The sequence below is a fragment of the Rhipicephalus microplus genome, unplaced genomic scaffold (assembly GCF_043290135.1).
Source record: "Rhipicephalus microplus isolate Deutch F79 unplaced genomic scaffold, USDA_Rmic scaffold_12, whole genome shotgun sequence".
NCBI lineage: Eukaryota > Metazoa > Arthropoda > Arachnida > Ixodida > Ixodidae > Rhipicephalus > Rhipicephalus microplus.
The window spans coordinates 15,815,560-15,832,866 of record NW_027464585.1 but is presented as its reverse complement, the minus strand read 5'-3'; the positions used below and the strand labels follow the sequence as shown (position 1 = coordinate 15,832,866).

The 17,307-nt window shown below is 43.8% G+C and overlaps 2 protein-coding genes across 9 annotated transcripts; one reads left to right on the top strand and one right to left on the bottom strand.

The window, feature by feature from the left end:
- Positions 1-6,720: 6,720 nt before the first annotated feature.
- Positions 6,721-10,792, bottom strand: LOC142783789 (uncharacterized). Of its 8 annotated transcripts, XR_012888455.1 has the most exons (13): positions 10,576-10,792; positions 10,411-10,514; positions 10,172-10,285; positions 9,879-10,065; positions 9,674-9,763; positions 9,048-9,083; positions 8,952-8,987; positions 8,850-8,882; positions 8,748-8,786; positions 8,634-8,665; positions 8,052-8,231; positions 7,036-7,255; positions 6,849-6,963 (listed from the first exon to the last, which is right to left on the bottom strand). XR_012888455.1 is itself a non-coding variant. In XM_075882370.1 (12 exons), the coding sequence occupies exons 1-12, from the start codon at positions 10,775-10,777 to the stop codon at positions 6,836-6,838; spliced, it is 1,221 nt and encodes a 406-aa protein (XP_075738485.1). In that variant the 5' UTR covers positions 10,778-10,792; the 3' UTR covers positions 6,721-6,835. The 8 variants fall into 8 exon arrangements, 7 of the variants coding, with proteins under 7 accessions (XP_075738485.1, XP_075738482.1, XP_075738487.1 ...); XM_075882370.1 differs by lacking the exon at positions 8,052-8,231 and having other exon boundaries at positions 6,721-6,963; XM_075882367.1 differs by lacking the exon at positions 8,052-8,231 and having other exon boundaries at positions 6,721-6,963; positions 8,850-8,987.
- A 176-nt stretch (positions 10,793-10,968) lies between these two features.
- On the top strand, positions 10,969-14,619 carry LOC142783788 (uncharacterized). Its single transcript, XM_075882366.1, has 3 exons — positions 10,969-12,271; positions 12,841-12,958; positions 13,354-14,619. Exons 1-3 carry the CDS (start codon positions 11,219-11,221, stop codon positions 14,604-14,606), a joined length of 2,424 nt encoding a protein of 807 aa, XP_075738481.1. The 5' UTR covers positions 10,969-11,218; the 3' UTR covers positions 14,607-14,619.
- The last annotated feature ends 2,688 nt before the right edge of the window (positions 14,620-17,307 follow it).

Below are 17,307 nucleotides of genomic sequence, written 5' to 3'. Positions count from 1 at the left end.
TGTCTCCAAATTGCAGTCCATCATGGAATGCGCTGCCAACTTCACTCACTTTTCATGCCTGTCTGTCAAGCTCGCAGCTCTGGTGGACGTTTTTTCTCTTCACACTTGGTCGTTTATGGCCCAGGGGCTTCTTGTTTGGCGTGTTGAGGGTTTGTCGTATCATACCTCTCCTGGTCACCCTCGTCGGGACGTTTTTGTCTGCTGAATATAGCAGACACTGCTACGACTGCAAGCTTTGACCGGTCACGCGGCAACCTGCCTTCTCTACCGCTTATAATGTGCACGAAGTCTCGAAGCACATGACGTGGCTCAAAATGTGCCTCGCAGACCGCTCTTGAACTTTTTATGTGCCTTCTTGGCAAGCGTAAGCTGTATTCCCATTTCTCTCTCTGGGTCAGACATATTGGAACGGCAAATAGTGAACACTTAGTGCCTTCAGTCAATCCTCTGTAGGGAGCCCCGCAGCCGGGCACACAGTAGTTGCCCTGCCGCGTTGGTTTCATTTTCCAAAAGGTGCAACAGGACGTGAGACTTTCACTTGTAGAGAGGGGTCCACATTTGAAGGGAAACACGCGAGTCGTCTGCTCGGCTCCACCGCTGGCCCGCTGCAGCAACTATGAAGTTTTGAGCACGAGCACTGTGGACGGCGCTTTTTATCGTCTGCCACAAAAATATAAACACGTTCACCTGACTGTTTCCGCACACCTCGTAATCGCCTTAATTAATGTTACACGCCAATAGCTTTCGTTTTTAGTGTCGGGAGGAACACGGAAAGCTCAGACAGAACATCGCTGCTTTACCAGTTTTCTAACCTTCCCGATTTCCTGCCGGTCGAAGATCGTTTACTGTCAGTTTTTTCTTTTTTTTTAAAATCGAGCCAGTGAGCGGCGATCGCAGGCGAGAGAAAGCACACTCTCTCTTATTCATTAAAATCTCGGAAGCCATTCTTTTAAGTTTTTGTTAAATCTCCTGTGGCAGCGCTGCAAATAAATGCGCGCTGATGTGTAGCGACTGAAGCCAGAATTTAAAAAAAACCTAATGAATACACCTGTGCAAGTAAAATTAAGAAAAAAAGTCTATCGTCCACAGTTGCAAATCGAACCTGCATCCTTTGAGAAGGAAGCAAGCATTCTACCCCTCGAGTCGAGGTGTGCGCCATAGAGTTTCCCACAATACTTACTAGAGGGAACTCTGGCGCTAGTGTCTATGGCAGCTGCAACGCACGGCGCTTCACTGTTCGATGAGCATGGGAATGATGGGTGGCTAGAATAGGGAAGTGTGATGAGCGGCAAGCAGCGCCTACGGAGCGCACTGAAGCCTCTGAGGAGGAGCCGCGTGGGGACGCGCGCTGTCAATTATACGTTTGCACGTTTCCGACAGGTTGGTCGGGCGCGTTCGTCCTCGTTTTTTTTTAATCCATGGCACTCTCACACCAATGCTTCTGTATGCACTCTCATGGCACGAAAATAAAATCATTGCTTCGTCCCGGGTTGCACTGCAGGCTACAAGTCAGGTTGTTTGGTGTTAGTAAGAACAAAGATCTGCGCAGTGGCGGAGAGCGATCCCGCGCGCTGACAAGCCGCTTCAAGAAAACTTGGCTGTGTGCAAAATGCACTTCGACGAGAGGTATGTACATCTCCCGGCACTTTGAGCTCACTGTGAACGGCGAAATGCTCCACATAGAAAGGGGTAGGCTCGTAGACGTGCTTGTCATACGGGGGGGGGGGGGGGAAGGTTTGTTGCAGTGTGCCCCCTCCCTATTGATTCAGTGTATGAGGCAGATTTTTCGCCCCCTCTCTTTAGATCAATTAAAGAGTGCCCCGCTGCCTAGTCAATGTATAGAGCAGACTTAGCATCCCCCTCACAGGTGACTAGGGGGGGGGGGGTGCTCACCCCCTTGGCCCCCCTTGTGCGGACGCCAATTGGTAGGCTTTTCGGTGAAGGTCTTCGTATTTGTAGACGCCCTTAAAATCCCTTTTTCAAAGTGGTTTTGCTACAACGAGCTTCACAGTGACAGCTTGAAAGAGCCTTTTTTCTGATTAAAAAACAAAACAAAGATGTCACACTGGGCTGCGCACAACATGGTTCGAGCCTCACCAATCAAGTGAACACGTTTTTTTCTGCTCACCCATTTGCGTCTTCGCACAAAGGCACTCCTCAAGGAGCGAGCATCTTCCTGTGCAAAAAAAATACCTGAAGCCCAGGCGCGTCATCTGCTATTAGTCCAAAGAAAAGAATGTTCTGTGGGGTGCGTGTCAAATATAAAACTTTTTTCTTGGGGATAAAAAAAAATGCGCGCGACCAATTATAAAGTATGCATTGTTGTAAACAGATAGTGAGTCACTACTCGGCCTTGTATGACCAGTGTGCAGAAAATAAAAGGTTTTCATTAAGATACCACTTGGGATTCTCGTCCCTGAAATGATGATTCGCCGTAGAAGGTGTTGCAAACAGTGGCTCACAACCTAGTCCATCGTTCCACTCCTCTACCATTTCACATCAATAAAATGTTTCAGTGCCGCAACGCACTCACTTTCGGCACCCTGTCGATATTTTAGTTCAGTCGCGCACTCGCGTAGGCATCCAGTAATTCCAGCAGCTTATTAGCATATTTTCTCGGTCGCAATTTGAAACCATGCACGAGCAACAAAATATCTTTTATATATTTCGCGTTGCCCACGCGCGCGGTTGATTCCCGTCTCATACATGCGCAGCGCATCGCCAGCTTGGGTGACGTGGATGAATGGATGGATATGGCTGTACCCTTTAGATCGGGCGGTGGCTAGCGCCACCAAGCCGTAATACCTAATGAACCAAAAATTATGTTTATTTTTTTTTCCTTAAAAAAAGAGTTTGAGGATTCGTACTTTGCAGTGAAGAGTTTAATTTTCACTCGTGCCTTGACTTTAGCCACCAATCAGATAACCTCCTTCTAGTTAAGTCTACCCGCTTAAAGTTTATTTTGCCCTCCCGGTCCCTAAACCCCAGTGCTTTGAAAAACTCTGCGCCATCATCCTGAACTATAGGGTGAAGCCCTTTACAGAACATTATCAAGTGTTCGGCAGTTTCTTCTTCCTCTCCACACACAGTGCACACTGTGTCTACCCCTTCGCATTTGGCCTGATATGTCTTTGTTCGCAGTGCTCCCGTTCTGGCCTCAAACAGTGGAGAACTACCTCGAGTATTATCATAGATCCTTTCCTTGGCAATTTCCTGCTTAAACGTTCGATAGATCTCTAGTGCGGACTTCTTAATTGTGCCCATTCTCCACATGTCAGTCTCCGTTTCCTTCACTTTCTTCTTAACCGATAGTTCTTTTTGGTTTGGCCACCTGCTGTTTTCTAAGTATTTACCAGTCAACTTCGTGGTTCGCTTCCTCCATTTTGTATTGACATTCTTCATGTAAAAGTAGCTGAAAACCTTCCTAGCCCAACGCTCCTCCTTCATTTCTCTCAATCGCTTCTCAAATTTTATCTTGCTGCTAGCTTCCCTGCCCTCAAATGATGTCCATCCCATACCACCTTGTACCCCCTGATTTGGTGTAATCCCGTGAGCTCCTAAAGCAAGTCTACCTATTCCAAGTTGCTTAATTTCTAATCTTGCTTGAACTTCTGATCTCGTGCACAAGATCGCGTTGCCGAACGTCAGCCCAGGAACCACGACCCCTGTCCATATTCCTCTCACAACATCATACCTATTGTAATTCCACAGTGCCCTATTTTTCATGACTGCTGCATTCCTGTTACCCTTAGTGTCACATATATTTCGTGTTCCCTCAGATACTAGGTCAAATTGCTTATCCATACGCCCAGATATTTGTATTTATCTGTTATCTCTAGCGTGACCTCCTGTATTCTAAGCTCACTACCTTCGTTGTCATTGAAAATCATGACTGCTGATTTTTCCTTACTGAATCTGAAATATAACCTATTTCCTTCATTACCGCTGATGTCCACCAATGTCTGCAAATCTTCCTTGTTGTCGGCCATTAGTACTATATCATCTGCGTACATCGATGCTGGTAGTGCCTGTTCAGTATGAGTTTTCCTTGTTTGACGAAAGAGAGATTGAAGCCCAGTCCACTTCCCTCTAATTTTGCCTCTAATCCTTGTAGGTACATCCTAAATAATAAGGGTGACAGGGGGCACCCCTGCCTAAGCCCCCGTTTTACCTCTGCAGGCTTGGATACCTGTTTTTCCCACTTTATAACTACCTTGTTACCTTTTATTAGTGACTTCATGTTCCAGATTAGTGACTTCATGTTCCAGATTAGTGACTACATGTTCCACGCCTAGTGTGTCCAGTATTCCCCACAATTTTTCTTGAACCACGCTATCGTACGCTCCCTTGATATCCAAAAATGCAAATGTGCAAACGTGTGCCAGCGCCATCTGGCAGTTTCCTCCCAAGGCGTTACGCGCTAGCCGGCGCGTTCATCATACTTCCCTATTCTAGCCACTGTAGGTAGTACACACATTTGTCTAATATTCGCACTTCTGGCCTGCCTTTGGCTCCGTGTGTGTTCGGCTTTGCCGTGTCCAGGGAAAAGGGGATCCTGGGGGTTGAGCCAAAGCTGGGTGATTGGACCTTTAAGGCGCCCCGGCAGAGGCAACACACCCCTTTGGTCCCGGCTTCACGTAGACGGCACCCCTGGGCTGACCCACCCAGGGGAAATCGGCAGTCGCCTTTTCCTATCTCTCTCTGCCTACATCTTCGCCTTTATCTCTCCCTATCTATCTGTCCTGTCATCTACTCTCTTCTGTTTACTTCCATTCTTCCTTGCGGCAAGGGTTAACCCTGTGCAAATAGCCTACCTTGGTCTAGGCGCATTGGGTTATGGCAGTGTTGTACGGCTGACGTCTGCAAGCTTTCAGCACCTGCAAACTTGCAGCGTCCCCTTGTTGGGCTCCGTGGTGGGTGGCCGCCAACGCTGCTGAACAAAAATAAGACCGGCATGCATGGAGCATTCCCTCTTCTGTCTGATCGTACCGGCTTAAAGCGGGTACGCACTAATGATATTAACTTTTTTAACCAGCCAACAGAAACTTTTCCCTATTTTCACGTCAGTCACTGTGAGAAAACTGAAAGCAAGCCAGAACTGTCTCTCCTTTCCTGGTTTCTAGATGTCTTACCGAAACACTTGGCACAGGATACAAGGTAACCAAAATGGCTAGTGGAGACCTTCTTCTCGAAATCCGTGACAAAGAACAATTTAAAAAGCTAAACCGTCTTTCAGATTTCGGTGGCATACCAGTAACCATAACACCACATAGATCAATGAACACAACTCGCGGAGTGGTATCTGACATGGACTTACTTGACTTGACTGAGACTGCACTTTTGGAGGGGTGGAAGAGCCAAAATGTCACTAATGTACAGAGAATCATCATCAGAAGAGATAATAAGGAAACACCGAAACAACACTTAATACTCACATTTGCATCCAGTAAACTACCAGAATCTATTCAAACAGGGTACACAAAGACATCTATCAGGCCGTACATGCCAAACCCTCGTCGTTGCTTCCAATGCCAGAGGTATGGCCATGGCTCTAAAACCTGTCGTGGTCGCCAGACTTGTGCACAATGTGGAGTCCTAGGCCACGTGTCTGAGAACTGCAAACAACCGCCACACTGTGTAAACTGCGAAGGAAACCATGCCGCATTCACGCTCCTGCACATACTGGAAAAAAGAAAAAGAAATAATTACGTTGAAGGTGAAGGAGAACATTACATTTCAGGAAGCACGGCGAAGAGTCGCTCCATTCTATGGAGCTACATACGCTGATGCGGCGCGTCAGGGGGCACCGCCGCACCAGCCCTCGCCACTCCTTCGGCCCGCGCATACCGAGCCGGAGGTTGTGGCACCTGCCCCCCAAGGCGGTTGTAGCCCAGGCTACACCGCCTACTCCCAAACAGAGACCGGAGACTCCAGAGTCCTCGGGTCTCAAGGCCTCACCTCACCAGGCGAGGCCCAAAATCTGAACTAACAGCCCGCACGTGCGGGCATCCAGTGCCTCCGAGGAGGCAATGGACACGTCGGTACCCTTGGTGCCGAAAGAGCGGCGTGGCTCCTTGGAGCGCGCCAAGAAAACAAAAAAGCCGATAACAGGGCCTGGTGACGGCCCTGTTAAGTGAACTCAAACTCCCTGTCTAAACAGCCACTCACTTTTCGTACACACAGCACTATTCTACATTCACCATGAACACTCAAATTATACAATGGAACGTCAGGGGCCTTCTCAGAAACCGTGACGACATCCAAGAACTCTTACACGAACACTCACCAAAAGTGCTGTGTGTACAAGAAACACACCTCAATTCTAAACACACAAATTTTCTTCGTAAATACGTTATTTTTCGAAAGGACCATGACGATGCCATGACATCATCCGGAGGTGTTGCCATCATAGTGAATCAAGGAAGGAAAATCTGTAACTGGGAATCTAACTGGTTTCAACTGGTCCCAGTTGAACTGGTTTAAGGAACACTTTTCCAGTTGGGAATTTTTCCCAGTTGGGAATCTATTCCCAGTTGGGAATCTATTCCCAGTTGGCAACTGGGACCAGTTGGGAACCTATTCCCAGTTGGCAACTGGGACCAGTTGAGAATGCATTCCCAGTTGACAACTGGGACCAGTTAGAACGCATTCCCAGTTGAGATGTTCTTAACTTTGAACGTGCAAATGAGCATTCTAAGCACATGAAAGACTCCAAAGGACTTATGTTGAGTGTATATGAGACGATTCTATTTATTAATGCAGAAAAAACATTGCACAGCCCTAGTCTTTGGTCTTCGTTGGGTTATCTATGGATTGAATGCATTTCGCAGTACATTTACTGTGGAGGTTTTCGTCGCTCTGCCTTGATGCAATCCTGAATTTTTTCAGTTAGTATGCTGGTCAAGTTTCGGGCTGCAATGGACGAGTCGGCGCCTGTCACATGCGACCAATGGTTGAGTGTTTCTGTAAAAGAACAGGTGACATGTTACGTGCACTTCTCAGGATAGATTTAGCACATATACACAGCAGACCAACCTTCCAGAACCGCGACCTTTTCAGGTGTCAGCGCAGGCTTTGCAACCTCGCCGAGGTTCCTTCTTCCTGGAGCTACGCCACCTTTAACACTGCGTGACGCTAGCCCTTTCTGGGACCATATGGCTTGTGCCGTTTCCTTCACCACCAGCCTTGCCTTCTTGTGAGACAGAATTCTTTTTGCCTGAATAGGCGTCAGGCAGATGCCCTTTTGAAGATGAAACTGTAAATATCAAGGAAGAGAGCGATGCAACATCTTGTTCCTGTAATTATTATTGGCTGACAAAGAAGTTCAACTTAGCAGGCGTACAAATATTGAATAGCAAAAATTTTATTATTACAAGTTTTTGTGCAATATAATTTTTTTCTGAATGTGGTAATGAGCATGGTTTCTTTTTTTGTTTACTTGACTTGTGAAACAGGTTGTGTGGGGAAGGGGGGGGGGCAGCCTTGCATCACTGCAGTTTATTGTATGCTTACCAGCTGGTGAGCACCGGACTATGTAAGAGATTTGAAATGCTCCTTGGCTTTGCCACCGCACGCTATCGGATATTCACGTGAGAGAGGAGGCATTTTCGCGCCACTTTGGCAAAAAGACAGCAGCGGTCTAGATACAGGTACTTTAAACAATATTTTTGGTAGCCCTGTATTTAATTTTTTGTTAGCAGACATACACACCAGATGTCAACCTATATATGATGATTAATGCATACTACAATTTAGGGCATATGTAATTATTACATGTTCCATAATGTAGGTGTTGCCGACTTTCAGTATTTGAGAATTTGAAGAGCACATATTCAATTCACGAATTAAAATATTCGCAGGGCCACTATTCGATTTGTATTCGGATATGCACATGCTTTTGCCACCTCATATAGTGTTTCTAAATGTCCAAATTATCTGTGGTATTGGTAATATATCTAGCTACCGAAATTGACAAGGGCAAGTATACAAGCCACCTGTACTTTCTAGAAGCTAAAATGTAACATGTACTGCAGAAGATTTCACAAACTTACCAACAACTGCTGCTGTTTTGCACCACTGTCATTGGCAACATGCCAAGTAGCTGCACATCGTTATTGTGGAGGCACCTCTGAGCTGTTCGGCAGGCAGTTTGTTTCACACGGCTTATAATAATATCATGGGTTTCATGTCCCAAAATCACATGATTATACGGGATGTCAATGTGAAGGGATCTGCAAATTTTGAATATAGTGTGTTCTGTCCTCAATAGGAGTATTATATTAGAAAAGAGGCTGTGTGCACAAAGATAATAGTAAATCATGGTCACTAAGATTACAAATGAGTGCTGTAACTAAATCAGTGCTGTGAAGCTAGATGTAAGTATAATGTAATGAAGTGACAATTAGTTGGGATGCAATCACTCAATTTACTGAATGTAAACACATTTAATTCAAGCTACCATAGTTGCTGGTGTGAACATATAACATGCTACAATTTATGTTGGCATCTACAGTATAGATTTGAAATTATTTACTTTTTGACCATTTGCATCAATCATGTTCAAAGAATGCAACATTATGCTAATTTCATTGTGTGCTTGAACTTCACAGGTAAAGTGCAAAATATATACTCACAGAGCCATCTTCTAAATATGAAAAACATTTCCCTGAAAAAAGATGTTGCAAATTTGTGAAACATGGAAATTCAGTAGTTTCCTACAATAGAAGCACACAAGTAAAAAAGCCTACTTGGACTAGGCAGGTCATCAGATTCTTTTGCTGCACATGCTGGAAACACAAGGAGCAAAGCTAAATGTTTACACAAATACTACACATAAGCCTGTAACTCACCAGTCATCGAAGTGGGAGGTTCCTCTATGAAGTCTGCATAAATATTTTGCATTGTTATAATTACACGTAAGCAATACAATAGAAATAAACCTAAAGCCTTACCATCAATGGCACTTCGTGAGTGTAGACTGCCAGCATCTGGTGTGAAAAAGCCAAAATTTAGATCTCACAGGAATAGACAAACATCCTCCAACTTACTCGGTGACCCAGGCACAGTCTCTTGAATGGACTTTACTGCATTTTTTTGCAATTTTAAAATCAGTTACAAAGGCTGTATTGAGAAAATAATCTAGCCTCTTGCAATTTTTGGCATGCATCATTTTACTTCATTTATGCATGCAAAAAAATCAGATCTGTGTGCATAGTACACCAATTTACAAAACTTGCTAATTTTATATTTAATACTATTGCACATACAATTCATGCAGTGATGGAAGCAATACATGAACATCCTGGTTACTTGTGTGTTTCATTGTGTCAAATGTCATTTGCTAAGGAAGTGCAACATTGCATTTCCTAGCAAGTCTCAAGGCAAAAGTCATCAAACATGCATGATCCTTTGAATTCTTTCCCAGCAGGAACAAGCTTTGTTGACTCACTGGACTGCAAATAGTATACTGCAAAGTGCTTTAAGTAAATCTGAAAAATAATTAGTGATTATGAAGTAACCGATTATGCATCTTGATCCATTACATGAGAAGGGAATACTGCTTTAAGTACTCTAGCTCAAGAAGTGCTCTTATGCTATATGCTACAGATGATTGTCAATTCTATGTAGTATGAAACTAATAACACTAAATTTAATAACAAAAATGAATATGCACCTAGGTTGCTTGTGGCCTTTGCTGTCTCCTTTCTAGCTTGTACAGTGCAGCTCTCAACGTCAGCCTCTTTGCTGTGCTGCAGGTCTTCAACTGTCAAAATATTCAAGAAATGCTCACTAGCTATGAAATTAACAGGTTGTCATCAACATATAAAAAAACTTTCTCATTTTAAGAACTAAAATCAATATATAATTATTGTACTTACACCTCAGAAATTTTGAGTTTAACAGCACCTGCTGTGAGCTAACTTGTTCTTGCAAGAAGATGTTGTCTTGCCGCAGCTCCTTGCATCTCTTTTTCCAAAATTTGGTTTTTTTCTTCTCTTCTGTTACTTCTGAGCTGGACACGAGAGAGTCATCCGAGCTTGATGATGAACTCAGTCGCGTTTTTCGCTGCGTAAACATTTTTTTTTTTTTTGCTTCACTGAAGCTTTTTCACAGTGAAAAGAAGAAAAGAAGTTTAAGGAAATCGGGTATTATATAGTTAATACACGCTCACAGTTTGTTCCGAGTTCTGTCGGAGAGCGTGGCTCATCTGCTTTTTCAAGATCTGCTCGTACCGGTCTTTTTTTGCTGCAGTTCGGTTGACAGCTGTTTTTTTCATTCTTGCAGCCTGCAAATTTTGGATTAGACATACTCCCAATATCTTAAAATAATTCGCACTTCCTTAATAGATTCGAAAAAAAAGAGAAACACCTAAAAAAAAAAAGATTTGCGAATGAACAAGTGCGCACTTACAGTGGCCTTCTTGGTCACAGCTCCTTCAACGTCCGAGCCTTCCTCAACTGCAATTTTAGGGATCGGAATTCTTTTTGGCGATTCCCGAGCTTCTTTCTCTGTGGCTGAAAGTGCAAGTGTGGATATTAGACTAACGCGTAGATCAGGGTAGATGGATGCACTTACCGCCAAGTCGAAGTATCTGGGCTTTATATTCACCCGTGTCGTCACCGTTTGCTTCATCCTCCCAGTGAACGACATACACTGCCTTGCCATCGAAATCCGTCTCGTGCTTCGGATGAAAATCATGGATATCCTCCACTCGCACAACATATCTACGAGTGTCATGTGCATGGTCACTATCTAGAAAGCGAACTAGCGCAAACATTATATCGAACCAAATATGACAGTCAACGGGCTCAGCGCGCACGTGGGTAACGCGGGCCTGACACAAAGTGGATTGTACTCAGCTTGGCCCGGCTTCGCTCAGCTCAACCAACCAAGCCAAAACTGCTTGGCCTGGCCTGAATTTAAACGCGTACAAATTCATAAATAACGTTGTTAAAGAAACGGCCTATATATAAATAAAAAACCTGTAACGTTCGGTGCTAGAAATGCAAATAAAAATATATTACCTATTATTCACTTCATTGCTAAGCCGTTACAAAGCCGACTGAATCCAGATCTCAAGTCGTTTGCATGGCGTTTGCGCTTTCGTGGATCGAAAGATTTCCACTCAAGCGCACGCTAATACATATCGATTTGTATTTTTTTTATTAGACTGAAGGCATTTTACCACAGTTCGAAGTGTACATTCTGTACCGCTAACATGTCCCGGACGCCTAAACGACGGAAGTTATATCTAGAGCCATCCTTCGATGGGAAAGAGCTGCCCAGATCAACGCGGTACAGGGCGTCTCGCCTCGCGACTGACACTAGCCAAGTGGAAAACGTGATGTCTGATGGTAATGCTGCTGCAGATGAACCTGCTGATAATTCGCCAGTTCGCGTCTGGGCAAACGATGAAGTCGACGAGTGCGAAGAGTCGGGACCGAGCGACGATGAGGAAGCCCTGGCAGAGAACGCAAAGGAGGATGATCGTGAAACTGATGGCTCCTTTGACTCCGATTTATCTGCTGAAGACATCGTGACCCTAGTCATGGACTTTGCTGTTAACTTTGGCCTGGCGTGGACACAGGTAGAACACCTGATGAAACTAGTCAGTTTTTTAATGAAAAGAAAGGATCTCCCTGACACGAAGTTTCTGTTTAAGAAATTTGCGGGAGTCTCCACTGATAGCATGGGCTTTCATTTCTATTGTCCCAACTGCATTTGCCTTCTCGGCGAATGTGACGGGGACCTTAAGAAAAGAAAAGAATTCAATGCAACATGTACACAATGCCAACAGTTGTACAGTGGAGATACCCTTACTGCGCAAGGAAGTTTTTTTGTGACCCTTCCCATGGGGCAACAGATTTCTTCAATTCTTTCGTCTCAAGATACTTCCAGGTCACTTAAAAACTCTTTAAATGCACTTGCACATCGTTCACACGCCGCCTCTATGACAGACTTTACAGACGGAAGTTTGTATCTGCACCAAAGAAAAGAACTGGGTCTTGGCGCTATGGACATCACATTGACCATAAACTCGGATGGTAGTCCTGTGTTCAACTCATCCAAGTTTTCGATATGGCCCGTGCAGACGACAATTAATGAGTTGCCGCCCGGATTGCGTTTGAAAAATGTTACTGTTGCTACACTGTGGTATGGACAGTGCCACCCAGACATGACATTGGTGTTGGAGGCATTCACGAAGCAAATGGACTCGCTTACCAGGAGTGGTATCGAGTGGACATGTGATGGAGAGACCTTTCAATCAAAAGTGAGCCACTTCTATTTCATTGCGTAGTCTCCTCCTAGCAAACTTAGATGCATATTGTGTCCTTCCGCAATATTCCTTAACCAAAAACTAAAAAAAGAAACAGCAAAAGAGAAGGCAAATGAAAACTTACTACTGTAGTGATACTAGTTTTTTTTGGCTTCATGAAAAAGCTTTCATTTTAGTCTAATTTAACTGCTATATAACGCTTTAAAAACTGAGCAATGCACGAAATATTCTTGACTTTTGGTGAAGTGCCTGATTTAACTATAATTCTTTTAAAATTATGTTACAACAAATAATGGTACTGCTTTAAAAATACATATTGTCAACACACAAGCATTTGAGCCAAGTTTAATACCACTGTCGCACAGCCACTTGAACTCACAATTGTGCCAGATTCAGATTGACATTCTACACCACGATTAGCCTCATTCTACTGCTTGCACAAAGTAGGCAATCGGGACCGAGAAATCTTATCCCGACCAGACTTGAGTATGATTGAATTTGAAAACCAATATAGCACTGTCCCATTTCTTCATTAAAACTATATTCTTTTTGTTACATTACAGGTCTATTGTTTCGCTGCTGTAGCCGATGCTCCAGCCAGGGCTCTGATGCAGAACACAGTCCAGTATAATGGATACTTTGGGTGTGGCTGGTGTTTGCACCCTGGCAAATGCATTGAAGGTAAGCAAACTGACTTGTGTACAAAAATATCTGACAGACTACATCCTGGATATCAGCTTCACAATCACTATTTTGTTACTGAAATTTGGTTTGTGCATTATTATTACATCCTACTTAATTTTATTTTCACGCATTCTTTTCTTAAAGTATTTTTGTCACACTAAAAGTTAACGTGCATTCAAGACATGCTAGCCTTCTTCTTTACTTTACAAACTTCTAGAAAGCTTCATGTGGCCTTCACATCTGTATGCATTATTACAGCAGTTAGGAGTACCTGACATTTGCAGGAATATTATTACCAGTTAGAAAAATCTAGTATTCATTGCTGCAAAGGTTTTTTTGCCCACCCTCCCGAGTTTTGTATTTAATTTGTTTCTATCATTTTTATTTTGCAGGAACAGTCAAGTACCCTATAAGCGCTGAAGCTCCACCCGACAGGACTAAAGAAGGGATGATGCAAGACATGGCTGAAGTGCACAGGACTGGTGTTAATGTGCGAGGAGTTAAAGGGCCTTCCCCATTAATTAATTTGGTGGGGTTTGACATTGTGTGGGGCTTCACGCCTGATTATATGCATGGGGTTTTACTTGGTGTCACACGCCAGTTTATGGAGCTGTGGATGTCTGGTGTAGGCGCTCCATATTATATAGGGTCGCCACAGTTGATTAGGATGGTTGACGAAAGGCTTTGTGCCATTAAGCCTCCTCAATGCATCACGCGCCTGCCAAGATCTGTTGAACTGAGAAAGTTTTGGAAGGCAAGCGAGTGGCAACAGTGGCTGTTGTATTACAGCCTTGTTTGTGTTCACAGAATCTTGCCTGGCAAGTACCACAAACACTTTAGCTTGCTGGTGAAAGCTGTATACCTCCTACTTGGAGATACTGTCTCAGCCAAAGACATCAGGGATAGTACTGAGTGTCTTGTGCAATTTGTTATTCAAGTCCAAGTTCTCTACTCTAAGAAGGAAATGACTTCGAATGTACACTTGTTGTTGCACCTTGCAAAAAGTGTTACAATGCAAGGGCCACTCTGGGCACACTCTTGCTTTGTCTTTGAGGCGGGCTTAGGAAAGATTAAAAAGCTCGTCACTTCCGCTAAAGGAGTGCCTCACCAAGTGATGAGCAGAGTGCTTATGGCCAGCAAAGTTGGCGCACACAATGCAGCCGCTAGTGAGCAAGTTAAGAATTTCTTGTGCTCTGATTTGTGCAACAAAGAAGAGTCGCTGGCCCTTTTGGGAAAACCAAGAGCTGTCAGTGAGTCCATTCATAGAATTATTGAAGCGCAAGTCCCACACCAAATCACAGGGCCTGTTGAGGAATATGATAGAGTTCGCATCTCTGGACGCATGTTCCACAGCGAACAATATCAAAGGCCTCAAAAAACTAACTGCACAGCTGTACGACTGCGAGACAATATGCATGCTAAGATCCAGCATATTGTGTCAGTTAGCTGCAGTGACAGAAAAAGGATTTATTTTGTGTCTAACAGCTATGTTAGTTCTCTGTGTTTCGGCACAACACACATTTCATGTGTTCAGAAGTGGGTGGCACAGAATGTCGTCGAAGTGGACAGGCAGGCAGCTCCATGCCTGTGGATTGACTGGAACGAAAGGCAATTTTTTTGTAATCTTGCCAATCGTTTCCCATAAAAAGATTACCTGATTTTTGTTTGCATTTAGCTTTTTGGAAAATTTTAAAGGTGTCATGTTATACTTTTTATGATAAGTGTGAACGCACTCGGAGTTGCATGTAACTGACATGCTACACATTTAACTACTGCCTTGCTCATGCCATGCCAGCATGTCCAACATTCCCTATTATTTTAGGTTGTTCTTATAAGAATGTGGGCTCAACTCGGTTCTTATGGGGACCATTTCAAAGGCACTTGCACATTTTCCAGGCGAACCCAATGATTAAATTCACTACTACTGTTCTCAAAATAGTACTCAAGCAATCCCTTTTGCTTGTATTATTATATGGGTTTAATCGTGTAACCTTTGGTTATGTTCCTTTGGATGAATGTACTTGTATGAATAAACCTTTCGTGCTGTTCAGCCACATGGAATAAGTCACAAGCCATTTGCTTCTAATATAGTTGTGTCTGCAGCATGTCGGCAGTAGTCTCAGTTGGGATAACTGTCGGCACTACCCCACATTTAGTTGTTGCACGGAAGTAACCGCTGTACTGCACACAAGACTATTATGCTCCAACAAGATGATAATATTAATACTCGGGCGTCAATCAGGCCGTGATGGATGTAAAAAGATTGACAACAGCTGTTTGATATTAGTTCAATGTAATTATGCTAAAGCGTACGACTGAGTGCACTGTGTTGCTCAATTTCGATATGAAATATTTCACAATAATAGGATTTTCAAAAATACGAGATTAAGTAAAACTGTTCAGATTATTCTAATATCGAGGTAAACAATGTAAAGAGGCTGACATCTAAAGAAGAAAAAATAATTCATTTATAAACCACAACTCACCATTTGCAAGATGACAGTTACTCATTGTAATCTATTCTAATACTGGTCCTTTAAAGTACTACTAGGCTGGTAATACAGTACCCTACAATGAGTAGGACAAAAAACCTATGGATAAAACCAATTCCTTCAAGTGCAGCAGTGTGTCACATACATCTAGTTCAATTTTTTTCTGTTCTTTCACTGTAACGATTCATAAAACCAAAAAAAACTGGCAGCATTTCTATTTAGGGCACAACTTGGACCATTTTCTTCCAATTGAATTGCTTATGGTTTTCAGCTGGGCACTGCTTCCAGTTCAAGGGCATGCTCATGAAATTCCTGTGGTCCCTGTGGGTGGCCAGTTGAGTTGGGACATGTTGGTAACTGGAATCAACTGGGACCAGTTGCTAACTGGAACCAGTTTCAACTGGGACCAATTAGTTCCCAACTGGGACCAGTTGCTAACTGGGACCACTTGCAACTGGAATCAACTGGTACCAGTTAGTTCCCAACTGGGACCAGTTGCTAACTGGAACCAGTTGCAACTGGCATCAACTGGGACCAGTTAGTTCCCAACTGGGACCAGTTGCTAACTGGAACCAGTTGCAACTGGCATCAACTGGGACCAGTTAGTTCCCAACTGGGACCAGTTGATACCAGTTAATACCAGTTGAAACCAGTTAGATTCCCAGTTACAGATTTTCACTAGGGGATACTAGAAATATTAACTTGTGCGATCTTTTTTTATACCTCTGTAAGAGAAACATCCCTTCCCGTTAGCAATTAAAACATTCAAATGGAAATAAGATGTACATGTAATGCAGTTTCGTTGCTTATATTTTGGCAGCTTGTTCAAAATCATACATTTTATCGAAACGTCCCTCTCCTATAGGCTTTAGTTTAAGCTCAGTGCGTATCGGTGAAGTATATAGACCTACTTACCTACGTCAGGTACCACACCTTCACAGCATCTGCTGTAAAACGCCTCTCCATGGCATCTGAAGTTCCGTCCAGAGGCAAATTCATTTTTTTTATGGCACCAGGGCATAAAGAAACTGTCGGTTTTGTTCATGTGTGCCTCTGCCTGAGATAGACCCCGTTTCTCGTCGTAAGGACTGCTGTTTAGATGTGTTCGGCAGAGAAGGCTGTTTCCTTCTTGTTTCAGAAATATAACTTTGTCATGGGATATTTCTGAAGGCGGTATTAGTGTGGAGGTGACATAGAAGACGCCATCAACATACGTGAACTGAAGGGCTGTCCATCTGGAGGTTGATGGCATCTTCAGAGTAAGAAGGGCTCATCTTCCTTCGTTTGTGTTACCGCCTTGTGTCTCCAAATTGCAGTCCATCATGGAATGCGCTGCCAACTTCACTCACTTTTCATGCCTGTCTGTCAAGCTCGCAGCTCTGGTGGACGTTTTTTCTCTTCACACTTGGTCGTTTATGGCCCAGGGGCTTCTTGTTTGGCGTGTTGAGGGTTTGTCGTATCATACCTCTCCTGGTCACCCTCGTCGGGACGTTTTTGTCTGCTGAATATAGCAGACACTGCTACGACTGCAAGCTTTGACCGGTCACGCGGCAACCTGCCTTCTCTACCGCTTATAATGTGCACGAAGTCTCGAAGCACATGACGTGGCTCAAAATGTGCCTCGCAGACCGCTCTTGAACTTTTTATGTGCCTTCTTGGCAAGCGTAAGCTGTATTCCCATTTCTCTCTCTGGGTCAGACATATTGGAACGGCAAATAGTGAACACTTAGTGCCTTCAGTCAATCCTCTGTAGGGAGCCCCGCAGCCGGGCACACAGTAGTTGCCCTGCCGCGTTGGTTTCATTTTCCAAAAGGTGCAACAGGACGTGAGACTTTCACTTGTAGAGAGGGGTCC